At 44.7% G+C, this 14,356-nt stretch overlaps 1 protein-coding gene across 2 annotated transcripts in view; it reads left to right on the top strand.

Moving 5' to 3' along the window:
- The first annotated feature begins 2,367 nt into the window (after positions 1–2,367).
- Positions 2,368–14,356, top strand: part of ADAMTS5 (ADAM metallopeptidase with thrombospondin type 1 motif 5) — a 99,896-nt gene continuing 87,907 nt past the window's right edge. For both annotated transcript variants that reach the window (XM_088481639.1, XM_088481640.1), the window contains exon 1: positions 2,368–3,817. In XM_088481639.1, the coding sequence (XP_088337765.1) occupies positions 2,777–3,817 (1,041 nt within the window). In that variant the 5' untranslated portion in view covers positions 2,368–2,776. The remainder of the gene's footprint in view (positions 3,818–14,356) is intronic.

Below are 14,356 nucleotides of genomic sequence, written 5' to 3'. Positions count from 1 at the left end.
GTCGATGTTGATTGACAGCACGCCCCCTTTGGTGGGCGTGCCTGCCAGACGGAGGCGTTCCCATGGGAACGCCTACCGTCTGGGTCCGGCCCCACTGACATAACTAGTGATGTCAGTGGGAGTGATTTTGGCTCTGATAGAGCCAAAATCACTCCAGGGCTTGTGGCAGGGAGACCCTACCGCAGGGTCTCCGTCCCAAGGCCGATGGTCGCGATGGTCAAGACCATCGCGACCATCTTTTTGGCCGCTCGCATATGCTGTGGGTGGTCACCCACAGCTATATGAGCGGCCAGGAGGACGCTCCATTTTCATGGAGGAGGGCCCTGATTCAGAGCGAGCGCTCTGGTCAGAGCGTTCAGCTCTGAATCAGGCCCATAGAGTGTAAGCTTCACTGGGGCAGGAACTGATGTGAATGGTCAAATCTTCTCTGTAAAGCACTGCGGAATATGTGTGCGCTATATACATAACTGGTAATAAATAAATAAAATAAATAATATGCTTCCCACTGTTCTCTTTGGATTATGGCAAATGTTTAGATGCATTTTTTTTGTGATAAATGATCATTTAATTCAGTTCTGGTACCAAACTTGCAAGTATGTACCGGTGGCTATTTGCATGCTAACGCAAGTGCAAGCCTGCATTTACAGTGGCTGCCTGCAAGTGCATGCTGGGACTTGTAGTTCTGCAAACCACATGGCGCTTTAATGCACAATTCCTAGCACAATAAAGGCCCCCATACATCATTGATTGCAGCAATCGTGCAATTTGCAATCGATTGTGTATAAAAATCTTTCCCTTTTTCAATCGATTGTGGCAATTCTGCAATCGATTGAAAAAGGGAAACATGTTTATACACAATAGATTGCAAATGGCACAATTGCTGCAATCAATTGCTGATGTATGGGGGCCTTAAGAGCACAGCGGGGAGGGGGGCTCAGAAAGTTGACCAGCGCTGCCAGGCCCTTCAACATTCCGCCTTGGGGTCTGGAGATGGCGTTTAGTGCCCTTCACTGTAGAGCTCATCACAATGACGGGATAAAACTTTTTTTTAACCTTTTAACCCTCTATGTGCCATTCAATTTTCTACATTGAGTTAACAGTCTACTTTTTATGAAGGGGGAAGGGTTAAACAGAAGTTTTTTTCTATGCCTGTTCATGTACACAAAAGGAGAAGCTACATTATACTATCATACAATAATTCCTTCTTACATCTGTTTTCCATCCTCTTCTGTACATCTCATGCACATTTTCTAATCATCTCAACATCTAACTCAGTCTCTGCAACCTCAGTAATTGTCCTGACTGAATTGAAAGGTGAATCCCATTTTGGTGGAATTTGGTGAAATCAAATTAATCTCTGCGGGGTATTTAATTATTAGAATTAGGAAATGGAGAACCTGAAGGGCTGACTGTAATCAGAACTGCTAATCCACTTGTCATATGCAATCTCATCCCAGCACAATACAGCCACATAGAATGGACTCAAAGAAATGTCATTAATCTATCATAGCCCCTTTCCTGCTTTATCCATTCCTGTGTGACCTACCTTAAGGTTATATAATCAGCTCTTAAAGATGAAAGACAGATGAAGGCTTAACAAGACAAATAGCTGGGTTGTGTTTATTCAGCTGCAATAAAAAGCATTACAGGATGCCACTGGCACAGCTCGCCAAGTCACCCAGACCCTTTTAAGTAAACATTTCCCATCAATAATAACAATTAAGTGACACACTATCTATCACCTGACAGCTTGTATTGCAATAGGCAGGCACAGGAGGCTGGTATCCTCAGCCAAAATATACACCACCCTGAGCATTTAATGAGCCACACTGCAAGCAAGTGAATGGGAAATTCCTGATACATTTCACAAAACTTACTGGTGCTATGTGAAATCTGTCTGTCCCTGGCAGAATTAGGCATAGTCACATTATTATTGTTGCATCATTTACACAAACCCCAAATTAAATTTTATGATATGAATATATATATATATATATATATTATTTTTTTTTTAAAGAAAAGTTCATGTACCCTGTAAACATCACCCAGCATTGTCCCTGTTTCCAGGACAAGACATTAAAACCCTATAAAACGTTTTGTATGATGTAAGGTCAGCTGTTAAGACAGTTGTGAAATAGCATGCAGATCTGACAACAGTAGAATGAGAGGAAATCTTTTCCCTTCCAAACATACACACTCAGTAACACTTTCCCTGCGTGTGATTATTGAAGAGGAGTGTGGGAGTGGTGCTCTCCAAGCTCTCCCTTTAAGAGGCAGCCTGCAGTGACGACTCACATTTAAAAAGCATTCCAGTATAAATTCATTGTTCCACCTCCTCATCCTCACATCTCTCTCTCCCTTCTCTGCGCGTCCGCATCCACACCAGGCTGGGAAACTAGCGCAGCCGGTGGATGACTCCTGCGCCCTGACGCAGACTGTGGAAGACTCCTGCGCTCCGGCGCATCCTCTTGTGCTCCATCCTCAACAAAGAAGCCAGTCACTGAGCGCAAGGAGTTAATACATACTGCAATACAGATAATAACAGCTGTGTGATCACAGAGCTTTGTCTATATATGTATTTTTTTTTTTGCATCCAGCGTATATTGTTAGCTGCTAAGAGGATCCTTGGATGGAATGAGCCACCTACTGCAAGCTGCTGTTTTAAAGAAAAGTTCACACCGGTCTCTTAGCTTCTGTTGACAGTTTATTCCTGGCTGATTCATCCCAGACTAGTTTTGTATTATTTTCCTCTCCCTCTCCAGTTTCCAGGGGAACAATGAGGCTGGTCCTGCTGGTGCTTCTGGCTGTCGAGTTGCACTTTGCTGCTGCTGCTGTTTCTAATAGGACTGCAGACTCCAGGCTGGGAGAGCAACCTGCTCCTTCTAAACATCACCCTTCATCCCAGCACCAGAGGAGGAGTGGGATAGTCCAGAATATCGACCAGATCTATGCTGGAGGGGGGAAAGTGGGCTATATCCTCTATGCAGATGGCAAGAAGTTTATTTTGGACTTGGAGAGGGACGAACTCCTGCTCTCCCCCCACTTCAGCACCAAGTACCTGGGACGCGTGCAGCCTCAGCATCGTTTCCACAAACACTGCTTTTACAGAGGGACGGTGGACTCCAGCCCACAGTCCCTGGCGGTCTTCAGCCTGTGTGGGGGTCTGGATGGCTATTTTGCAGTCAAGCATGCTCATTATACTATTAAGCCTCTAATTAAAGGCAAGGCAGGGCTTGGGCAGGTGTACAGTGACGGGTCAGAGAGAGTGCTCCATGTGTTCATCAAGGATCGCTTCAGTTTTGAGACTGTGCCCAGCGGAGCTAGCTGCGAGACGCGTGGCTCTGCCAACCATGTCCACAAGCATGGCCGAGGTCTCGGGAAGCATCACAGGGAACACCACTGGAGCCAGCCGAGACCCAACCAGACACACCCTGCTGACCCCCATCTCAAGGATACCTTGTCCCAGGGGACCACACTGAAAACACGCCAGAGGAGGTCCATCTCTAAGTCCAGGCATGTGGAGCTGCTCCTGGTGGCCGATGAGTCAATGTCCAAGAAGTATGGGAAGGACCTCCACCACTATCTGTTGACCTTGGCTTCCATCGCTTCCCGGCTCTACAGTCATCCAAGCATTGAGAACCACATCCGCTTGGCAGTGGTGAAGGTGGTGATGGTCACAGACAAGGAGAAGGGGCCGGAGGTGAGCAAGAACGCGGCCACTACACTCAAGAACTTCTGCAAGTGGCAACATCAGCACAACCAGCTGGATGACGAGCACGATCAGCACTATGATGCGGCCATCCTCTTCACCAGAGAGGTAAGGCAATGAGCCAATGTAGCCATGTAGAGGGGGGAGGAAGATATAGATAGATAGATAGATAGATAGATAGATAGATAGATAGATAGATAGATAGATAGATAGATAGATAGATAGATAGATATCCTAGCCAGGTGTAATCAGATTCCCCTATACAAATGCTAAGTGAAGCTGTCTCCTAATCTTGCCTTGCAGCAGACAGCCTCCATCTTCACCAGTTGTGCAACTACAAGTCCCAGCACTCCTTGAAGATCAGAGTCATGTCATAATGGTGCTTGTAGTTCTGCATCACCACAGCTAGTCTACCTTTGTGCTCAATGGTATACTTATGTGTTATTTCAGAGTCGGCCAGCAGTCTTTTAGCAGGGCATGCTGAGACATCTGGTTCAACAGCAGCTGCAGAGCCACTGGTTGCCTAGCCTGTGCTTCTCATATGAGATGACTGAGTGCATATGAGATGACTGTATTAAATCCTAGTTAAGTTGAACAAACTGTTGGAAAGTATTCTCCAATGCAAATGGCAGTGGGGGTAGTGCGTGTTTATATGTGAGCTAATAACTGAGCTAATTGGGTGTCCTGCAATGTCACAGATCTGACTCCTATGCCCCTATGTCTCCCAGCCTTTCAATTAGCAGGTGCTTTTGAGTTCTCAGTTCCTTTTCTGAATAAACACAGTGTACGCCTCATAACATACCTGAGTTTTCCAATATACAGTCATTCATTACTTATTGAAAGTACAATCAGAGAGAGGTACACTCTGCTTTAATATTACTGTGATATTCACTGACACCGTGAGCAATTGGAATAAACAAACACATTCCTTCCACACCGAATGCCTGCGGCAGCTGCTTTCGTCCTCTCAGAGTATGTGAGGATTTCTGCAACCTTATCTTCACTATCCATCTATCCCTCAAAGAAATAAGTGTCAGTTTTCAGTTTGTTATTCTCTCATGAGTTATTTAATTCAAAATAGTCTAGGCTGGCTCAGCCAGTTGATAAATAGCACATTTCAGAACGTTACAGCTGTTACATATACAGCATATCATTACTATTTCATGAAAGAAAGAAAAAAATAACACACTTGTCATATACTGTTTATTGGTTTTAAAAAAAAAATAAAAAGTTTAATGACGTAAGTTGATGTGCCAAGCATGTTTTCATCCAGAGCCTGGAAACACGGATGCCTTGGCAATGACATCACTGGCTTACACCTGAAAACGGAAAAAATAATGTTAGTCTAGCTAAGGCACTAATTGATTCAAAATAATGTATTTTCAATACTTGGTTACATTAAAGAAAACATAAATAAATATATATACACACACATTAGGTAGAAATGTTAAAGAAAAAAAAATCCAGTCTTCTGCTTATTTTTGGCAAATGCCCATTGTGCCTGGGGTCACACTGAGCATTTTATAACGAAGCTGCACAGGTTGGGTGGAGGAGATTGCAAATGTCAGTTTTGCAGCTGAAAGTTTAAACAAGGCCCTGGAGAATTTCTACAGCTGGCTGTCTTGTATCTTGGACGGCTGCTTTATATTTCAGAGGGCGCCCAAAGCCTTGAGGAAAGGCGTGGAGAATGCTACTCCTGTGGTTCGTGGGTAAGACATGAATTAGAATTTTACCCGCAGAGGTATTAGAGTTCAGAGAAAAAAGTCTTATCATAATCTGGAATAGAAACATGATTTATTTCACTTAATGCAAATGGTAAGCTTAACACATTTTATACCAGGCGAATTCAAGTGCCAAAATCTCACTCTTCATGATGATTCATATTCAACTCCATAACTCCTCTTGGACAAGCCGAACGTGTAATATGATCCATTTCATACATATAGTATAGCAGGTTCTGCAGCACTGTGACATAAGAGGATTTATTATATTCATATATATATTGATCCCTGTCACAGTGGAGTTTGTTATCTTATTGCCTTATCAGAGACACAAAAACATACAACTGGGTCCTTGCCATTAGAAACCAATTAACCTATCACTATATGTGTAGGCTTAGGTCAGGTCACATGGAAGGTTTGGAACACTGTGATATTAAAACCAGGAAACTGCTGCATTCTGAAGCCATTATACGCTCAGCCAGCGTAAAATTAAAATGAATGGGGAAAGCTGTTCCCCTGCTATAACAGAGTAATTTCATTGTCAGAATGTTTTGACAATGGAATCTCTTAGTGTGACAGGGGAACATCATTCCTCGTTCACGTTACCATTATGGGCGTATCGTGGTTTCAGAATGTTGTGTATTGTTGAAAATTGTTGTGTGTTCCAAATCCACCTTGTGCTCCTGACCATATTGTAAAAGCCAGAGCACCTGTAGGAAATCCAAGTGAGCAAGAGGAACACTCCAAGATAAAAGCACCATAGTTTACAATAGGCCCCCATCATGGCCACTGTGCTATGGCACAGTATATAATACACCTGGCAATGACCCTGTTTTAGCATGTAGAGAACAGGAGACCAATTGTTTCCATTGCATAAACTTAGACATGTATGTAGGTATCCAATAATCCAATTGTATCTCCAAAACCCAGCCACTGCAGCACCTGTATTTTTTTAACAAGTTGTTTTTATGGGTAAGGTATAATTGACAATGCTAACATCGACAGTCAGTAGGTCGACATCAGATGGTCCACATGGTCAAAAGGCTGACTGACAAATGGTCGACAGGGTAAAAAGGTAGTCATGTTCAAATGGTCGACCCACAAATGGTTGACGCATTTTTTCCTTAATGTAACACTAATCCTAACCCTTCCCCTAGTGCCTAACACTAACCCTCCCCCTGGTGCCTAACCCTAACCATCCCCTAGTTCCTAAACCAAACCCTAGCCTAACCATAAGTGCCTAACCCTAACTGCCCTTTCCGGCAGCCTAACCCTTACCCTCCCCTAAGTGCCTAACACTCACCCTATCCTTACAACTGATGAAAAAAAACCCAAAATGTATCGACCATTTGAACCTGTTGACCTTATAACCCTGTCGACCTTCTGCACTGTCAACGTTTGTCAGACAGTCACTTCTCTCTGTCGGCCCTTTGACCATGTCGACTTATTGCATGTCGACCTTCTGGTGTTGGCCTCTTGACTGTCCATCTTAACGTTGTCGGCCGTCCATTCGGATACCATCTTAAGAGAGTAAGCGTAATTGGCTACAAAGTTCTTTAGGACCGGTAGTTTCACGCAAACTGCTGTAATAGGAAGTAGCCTCAATTACTAGCCGAAATGTAATCCCTGGCTCAGCTGGTCACTGTTGACCCAGGCAAATCCATCCCATGGGCAGAGTCTTGTCTTGCCGTGTGACAGCACTGTGTGTTTCCAATGGATTATATTCACCCCATCTCTTCTTTTCATGTTAGATGTTGCATGCCAGCCACAAAGTTTATAAATTCATTTCCACATCAGAGGTTTGGAAAAAATGTCCCTGGAATGCCTTGTGGAAACCACTCATCCAGATGGCATGGCATGGCATGGCATGGCTTTCAAATTTGCAAATACTCTTCTTAGTGGGTGTTTTTTTTTTCCTTATTTCCACTTGTGTATTCATTTTGCAATGTGTACAAGCCGATCCAGCCCGATAAGGTGACATTTTACGACCCAAGCTAAATCATTGTTCTATTTATAAGTCACCGTGAGACTGCAGATGTCCCTCTTCCCCTGATGTTTTAATAACATTATGAAACCATGTGACATCGGCAAGATCATATTTTAGGAGCCTGTTGACCCCTGACCCTTTGAACATCTCCTCTCCTCCATCCTTGGCAAATGACTTCCTGCAGATTAAAGCCTGCGAAAATGTAATTGCTTCAAACAAACATACCATTTAAATCTAGCCTGTAAGATATACATTGCTATATTTGTTTTGATTATCTATATATACAATAGATGGGTCCCATCCATGCAGTAAACTAACTCAAAACAGATGTTGAAATGTTTTGTCCAATTTTCCGTAACCCCAAGAGAAGTCAGCTTCCTAAACAAGTGAAAGGTCGGAGAAATGAAGCAAGACGTTCGGAATTCGAAGCAATACTGTCTGCGGCATATTGAAGGCTTTTGTTTGTAAAGTGAACTCTATGCTGGCTTGCCTTAGTTAACCTTGAATGGCAAAAGAAATATAAAAAAAGAAATCTACATGGAGGTTGAGATCACATATTCGTTCAAAAAATGATCTCAGCAGATTTTTTTTTTTTATTTAGTTCAATAAAAAACAGGAAAGGGAACAGCTGTCCAACTTTTGCAAATGTGTTTTGCATGTATAAAGTGGGTTGCTAGGCAACTAGACGCCAAACTACCATCTCGGTGTTTGGATGGGCTCTGGTTTGAGCCTTGCTGAATTCAAACAACCAGATGTCGTCTTCTAATGGCATGTTTACGCGCCGCGGAGCGAATGCGTGAGGTACATTTTCCATTCCTGTTTACCAGCTAAGCTGAGGCTACTTTGAACTTGGTGTCTATGTGCTAAAGCAATAATATTTGTATTTCATCTGTCAGAGAAGTACATCTCGCAAGCAGTCGGTAACTGTGAATTGCACTGAAGGTATGCACTAGCTGAACACATGAAAATGCGGAGCCCTAGCACAAATAGGACTTTTACATGTGACATAAACATTACCTGGAGTGGCTTTGTACATCCTCCTGTATCGTTGCCCAGAAGCAGCCCATTAATCTAACTCCAGCGCCTCAGATACCATATAAAGTCTTTTATGCATCCCATATTATATAATGAGTAGCAGGAAGACAGCAGTTAAAGCTGAGATCTGTATGAATCATGAATGAAAAAGCATTACGAAGCAGTTTTCCAGCCTATAAAGTGATATTCAGTCCAAAAACTATGGGCCTTCAGTCATGAAGCATATTATGAAGGTCTCTTTCGCAAAATGATTCCCTGTTTATGGCTATTTCTGGCACTTTATTGTGTAATTACAGTGTACAATGTGGTCTGCCCACCTTCTGATTATTTCAATATGTTAATTAGTGCATGTCCTTTTGCAACTTGTACTACAGTGGATTGCAGACCTTGTATTCCATTCTCTGTGTTTTATTAATGTGGTTGTAGCCCTAAACAGAGGGCCTGATTCAGAGCCGCTCACTGTTTGCGAGCGCTCGCTCTGAATCAGGGTGGGGATTTGTTTTTTTTTGACCACCCACAGCTTTTGTGAGTGGCCTGGCGATGGTCATGATTATTGTGACCATCGGGCTTCCGAGCAGACCCTGTGGGTCTCAGCACTCGCAAGGCCGAGTGGACTTCCTGCTCTAATAGAGCAGTAAGTCCACTACTGACATCACTAGTGATGTCAGTAGGGCTGCCCACAAATGCCAGGCGTTCCTAAGGGAACGCTTGCGTTTGTGCAGCCACCCCCCCTCCCCGCCTACAAAACAGGGTGAGCTGTCAATCAACATTGACAGCCGCCCCGTCTTGTAGCGAGACCCGGTGCGACGGAGCTGTCGTCACAGTTCGGGTCTCGTGCATGCGCACGCCGGAGGTGGCGCATGCGCAGTCAGGGACCATCGACCAGCTTGCGAGCGTTGAATCAGGCCCAGAATCAGAACCAGAGTTAGCTACTTTCACTGTCCTTGGCTATGACATATATCTGCTCTGCTGTCTGTTTCTGATTCAGAGCATGATGTAGAAGCGGCTATTTCTTTTGGCGCAGCCGCATTTGCATCTGTACGCTAACCATGCGACCATTCTAATCCATCTCGTGGTACTTTAGCCGTGCCATCAGTCGCACCTACGGCAGATATAATATCTCAGTGTGAACATGTGGCTTCCTGAGCCAGCGCTACTGAGCCGCCCCCTGCTACCTTAGAGGAACACCCATTAAAATCCACAACTCTTGCGTCCTAATTTTCTCTACAGTACGTCTCCGTGTGGTACAGGACGCATGCGCAGTGCTACTCAGACGTATGCGCAAAACTTCCAACTGCATGCATATTGGCATTGCATGCAGTTAGTGCACATCTGTGAATAAGCCACTTTAAGTCATATCCAAGGACATTAAAATTAAACTCTGCCTGAAGTAATACAGAAAAGACGTGGCTAAAAAAGACAACATAGAAAAATAATGTAATGAATTCAGTAGCAGATCAAACAACAGATTTTATTTCCTGACATTGAAAAAAGAAAATATAGGCCCTCATTCAGAGCCACTCGCTAGCGGCAGTACGCTCGTTCCTAGCGATGTTCGCACATCTGCGCATGCGTACGGTTTTTAGTACGCATGCGCGAACCAGTCAGTGCGGCTGAAAATCGTTGGTACGCAATATAGCGAGGGCCTGCTATTTTGAGTGACAGAATGAGGCGTATGTGGGTGGTAACGGGAAGGTGCTTGAAAACGGGGAGTGGAGATCAGAACGCAGGCGTGCTTAAAGGTCAAAACGGGCGTTTTAAGGGAGTGTATAATTAATACAGCAGCGTCATTGACCACGTCACTTGTTTTTTTTTAACTCAGAACTGCTCGCAAAATAGCGGTTGAAAAAACCAACCACAAGAATAGCGAGCAGTTCATATCCTGTTCGATGTACTCGATTAATCTAATAAATAGTGGACATGACGTATGGTGCGAGCGGCCAGGGGGCGTTTTAAACAAATAAACGAGCGTATGTTTTGCTCGCTCGTTCAGACTTAGAGGGGTGAACAGACTGCAATGTGCGAACGGATCATTTGAATAGCCACCCCTTGTTTTTGAACGAACGAACGCAAATAGCGAACGGCTCTGAATGAGGGCCATATTTTTTTAAGAGTTCTCCACCTCCAGATGGCTTTAATGAATTGATTTGCACACATCTGCCGGCAACTTTTACTAAATGCATAGCTTTATCTTTAAAGTTTCTTATCTTGTTCTTCAACAAAAGTAGTGTATCATCCAGGAAGTCCTTTATTTTAATTTACCTTGAATACAACTCATAACTGATCTGTCAATTAAATTGTATACAGTGTTGAAAGTAAAGCTGCACCGTGTAAAATCCAAGGGCTACAGAAATACACGGCAGATATGAACACCTTGTGAAAAGTTTGTAAGAAGTCCAAAAAAAGAGAAAGCAGCGTTAAGTAAAAGTTGAATGCTGGTATAAATGCACCAATAGATTTAAAGCGCCTTTCTCCTGCACACACTGGGCCTGATTGAGTGGTGCAGCATATCTACCTTCATTTTCTGCAGTTGTACAGTTTAAGGTTGCAAAAAAACCCTTTAAGTTTACATGATGTCAATCGTAGTGTGCGTTCCCATCTCATCTCTAATACCAGAGTGTTCCTTTTTCAGTCCATAAATAGGAGCGCCAAGAGAGAGGCGATCAGGTACAAAGTACCAGGCTCAAGTCTCCATTGAGGCCTGGGAATGCAAGGAAGGTGTAACCACTCCCACAAGGTGACGTGGCCACTGAATGTTGTGTGGCTACATCCGCATGTAACACTATGCCCCCCTTTAGAATATATAGTGTGTTGGCCATCCTGTCCTTGAGAACCCAAAACAGGTCATATTTTAAGTATGTCTTTAATCATGGTCAAGTGAGTTACATCTACTCGACCGTCATCTTTCTGACCCCCAAAACTTGCTACCAATGTGCTATCTCAGGGCCTGATTCTGTAAGGTTCGTAATTGCAAAGCTGCACACAGGCATCACGCCTCCTGTGCATTACTTAACCGAGCTGCATTGTCCAGCAAAGCAATGGTTAATCTGTGTATCATCGGCCGGCTGCAGTGACCCATGGGGTCCCGCAGTTGGCCGCCACAGTTTAAGGGAAGAGGCAGGAAATTTCCATCAGCCGACAGTATTCCTGGCTTCTTTCCTCCCCCGCAACGACGGTGACACGCCTCAGTTTCAGGAAATGGAGAGCATCGCGTCCCCCTCCCTGCCCACAAACGGCGGCAGACTGTCAATCACTGACAGTCTGCTGCCAGTTTGCGTGCAGCCTCGCAGACCCGTTCTGCACATGCGCAGAATGGGTCTTGCGCCTGCGCAGATTCCCAAACATCGGCACTGCTGAATCAGGCCCTCAGTCTCAGGTTGCATCATTAGACACATGCCTGTGGGTCTCATACATATGAAGCTTACTGAGGTCAAGATCCCACATTTGCTTCAAACTGTGTTCCTATCCTGATAATTGACCACCATATGTGGGTGGACTTTAACATGATCATCTGGCACGCTGCCTACTATCTTAAACTTATTCTTGTAATGTAATTTGGGGGTGGTGGGGTTGCCAATAGCAACCAATCATCTTCCAGATATCAATTACAATCTATAAAATGATAGGTAGAAGCTGATTGGTTGCTTCATCATTGGTTCGCCTTGCGAATCCCGCATAGCAACTCTCCCATCTAGAGTATTATTCCTCTTCCAAGGGATTCTCTAAGTTCACAGTCTGACTAATCTACTGTGTGATGATGTCAAACAGGTGCCCTGATCTAGTGTGGACTGAATTTTCTTCGCTAGTATTACGTGTGATAGGGAACCTTGTGGAATTAATGGACACCTGTTGATCATCTCTGCCCTACACGACTACAAATTATGTTTGTAAACGTTTTATACAACAGCCTGAAGGGCCAACGGTGCATGTTTTCTAGTGAAGCATTTGCTGGAAACGTATCTGTTTCACTGTTCTGAAGTTGTAGTAAAGATTTCTGAAGCAAGCAATAACAATATCACACCCGCAGAAATCAATCCAAGTAACATTATTGTTTGGTTTCCGAGGCCCATGATGCACAGAAATGTTAGACACTGTCCTGGAAATCAATTTCAATTACAGTTTCAATTTTGAGCGCGGTGTCTTCAAGTTGATTGGCCGGTGTGTGAGCTCCTGATTGTCTTATTGGCTACGCTAATATAAAACTCCCATATATTTTAAGGCAGAAAACCAGGATGGCAATCTTGTTACTCAAAGTTTGCTTAATCATTTACAGCACATCTAATGCTTACACTCACTGACCGCTGTCCTGTTATGGGATAAGTCCACCTTTACGAAACTGCAGTTTATTCATTTGTAAGTAACCAGTGACATCACTGACACTCAGGGGTCTATGTACTAAGCAGTGATAAGAGACAGAGTGAAAAGTGATAAGAAAGTGATAAGGTGCCAGCCAATCAGCTCCCAACTGCCATCTCACAGGCTGTGTTTGAAAAATGACAGTTGGGAGCTGACTGGCTGGCACCTTATCACTTTCTTATCACTTTTCAATCTGTCTCCTAACACTGCTTAGTACATAGGGGGTCAGTCAGACCCGGTCGTTAGTGCCGATGCGCTCGGACCGGGTCGATGCCCCCCACAGAGCATGCGCACGACGGCGCCGTCGCCGTCGTGCGCATGCGTGAGACCCGCTACGACCGACAGCGCCGGTCGTAGCGGGTCTCGATCCAAAGGGGGCGAGCTGTCGATGTTGATTGACAGCTCGCCCCATTTGGAAGGCGGGCCGGGGGGGTGGCAGCCCATGGGAACGCATACCATTTGGGGGAGGCCCCACTGACATCACTAGTGATGTCAGTGGAGAACTTCCGGCTCAGACAGAGCCAGAAGCTCTCCAGGGCTTATGACAAGGGAGACCCTACCCTAGGGTCTCGTCGTAAGCCCCGATGGGCCATCACCGGAGCGGTCGTTAGAGCTGTGCGTGTTAACCCACAGCCTAACGACCGCAACAGAGGCGGGCGGTCAGGATGCAAGCGGCCGCCCAGTTTCTGAGCGACTGCTTGCATCCTCCGACCGCCTCTGAATGAGGCCCATAGACCCCTCAGAGAGCATGATGCAGAATAGAATGTACACACTAATGTCACTCACATCTCCACTCGGGACTGAGTGGGCGTGTCTGGGCTGTAAAGGGGCGTTCCCTCACATAGGCGAAGGTCAGTGAGGGCATGGTGGTGGCACTGCGGTTACGCACAGTTGTCGTGAATACGCCAGTTATTAGACGCATCTTTTGCACCAAGTAAGTGCACAGTGACAATTGTGACGGCTATAAAATCAAGCATAGGGAGTGAAGATGGCATTGGCTATTGGGGACAAGCACCAAAAACTTTAGGGTGATAAATAGCACAACTATGAGGTCATCTGCAACATCTCCCGCATTACAGAGACTATAGGCATGACACACAATGATTTTCAGGGTCAATAAATTTGATAAATAGGTTCCAACATCTTAGAATTCATATTATCTGGGGCTTTCCAATACCGTAATATAGCTAGTTCTTTCAGTTGATCAGTGGGTCCAGCACTGTTTACACTGACTGCTGGTCAGGCCGTGGTACTTAGTTACTAGCAGTGCCCCTCCAATGAGGAGTTTAAAGGAGAGGAGCATTTACAATACTGTGCCTATTTGAAACATGGTGGGGCAGTGCAAGCGCAAAGATTTGTTTGGGGGTCCTACAGGTATGGTAAAATGTCAGACCCCAGGCACATATCTTTTTATCGGGTTAGGCATGAAATCCCATCTGTCAAGATGCCACTGGTCAGAATCCCAACAACCATAGGGAACTATAGGGAAGACAGGTAAGTATTTAACCCCTACCCTAACCCTCCCTCCACAGTGACTAACCCTAACCA

This window comes from Taudactylus pleione, unplaced genomic scaffold, assembly GCF_031769625.1.
Source record: "Taudactylus pleione unplaced genomic scaffold, aTauple2 ptg000276l, whole genome shotgun sequence".
Lineage (NCBI taxonomy): Eukaryota > Metazoa > Chordata > Amphibia > Anura > Myobatrachidae > Taudactylus > Taudactylus pleione.
Note: the sequence above shows the minus strand (reverse complement) of the source record. Positions and strands in the feature narration are given on the sequence as shown.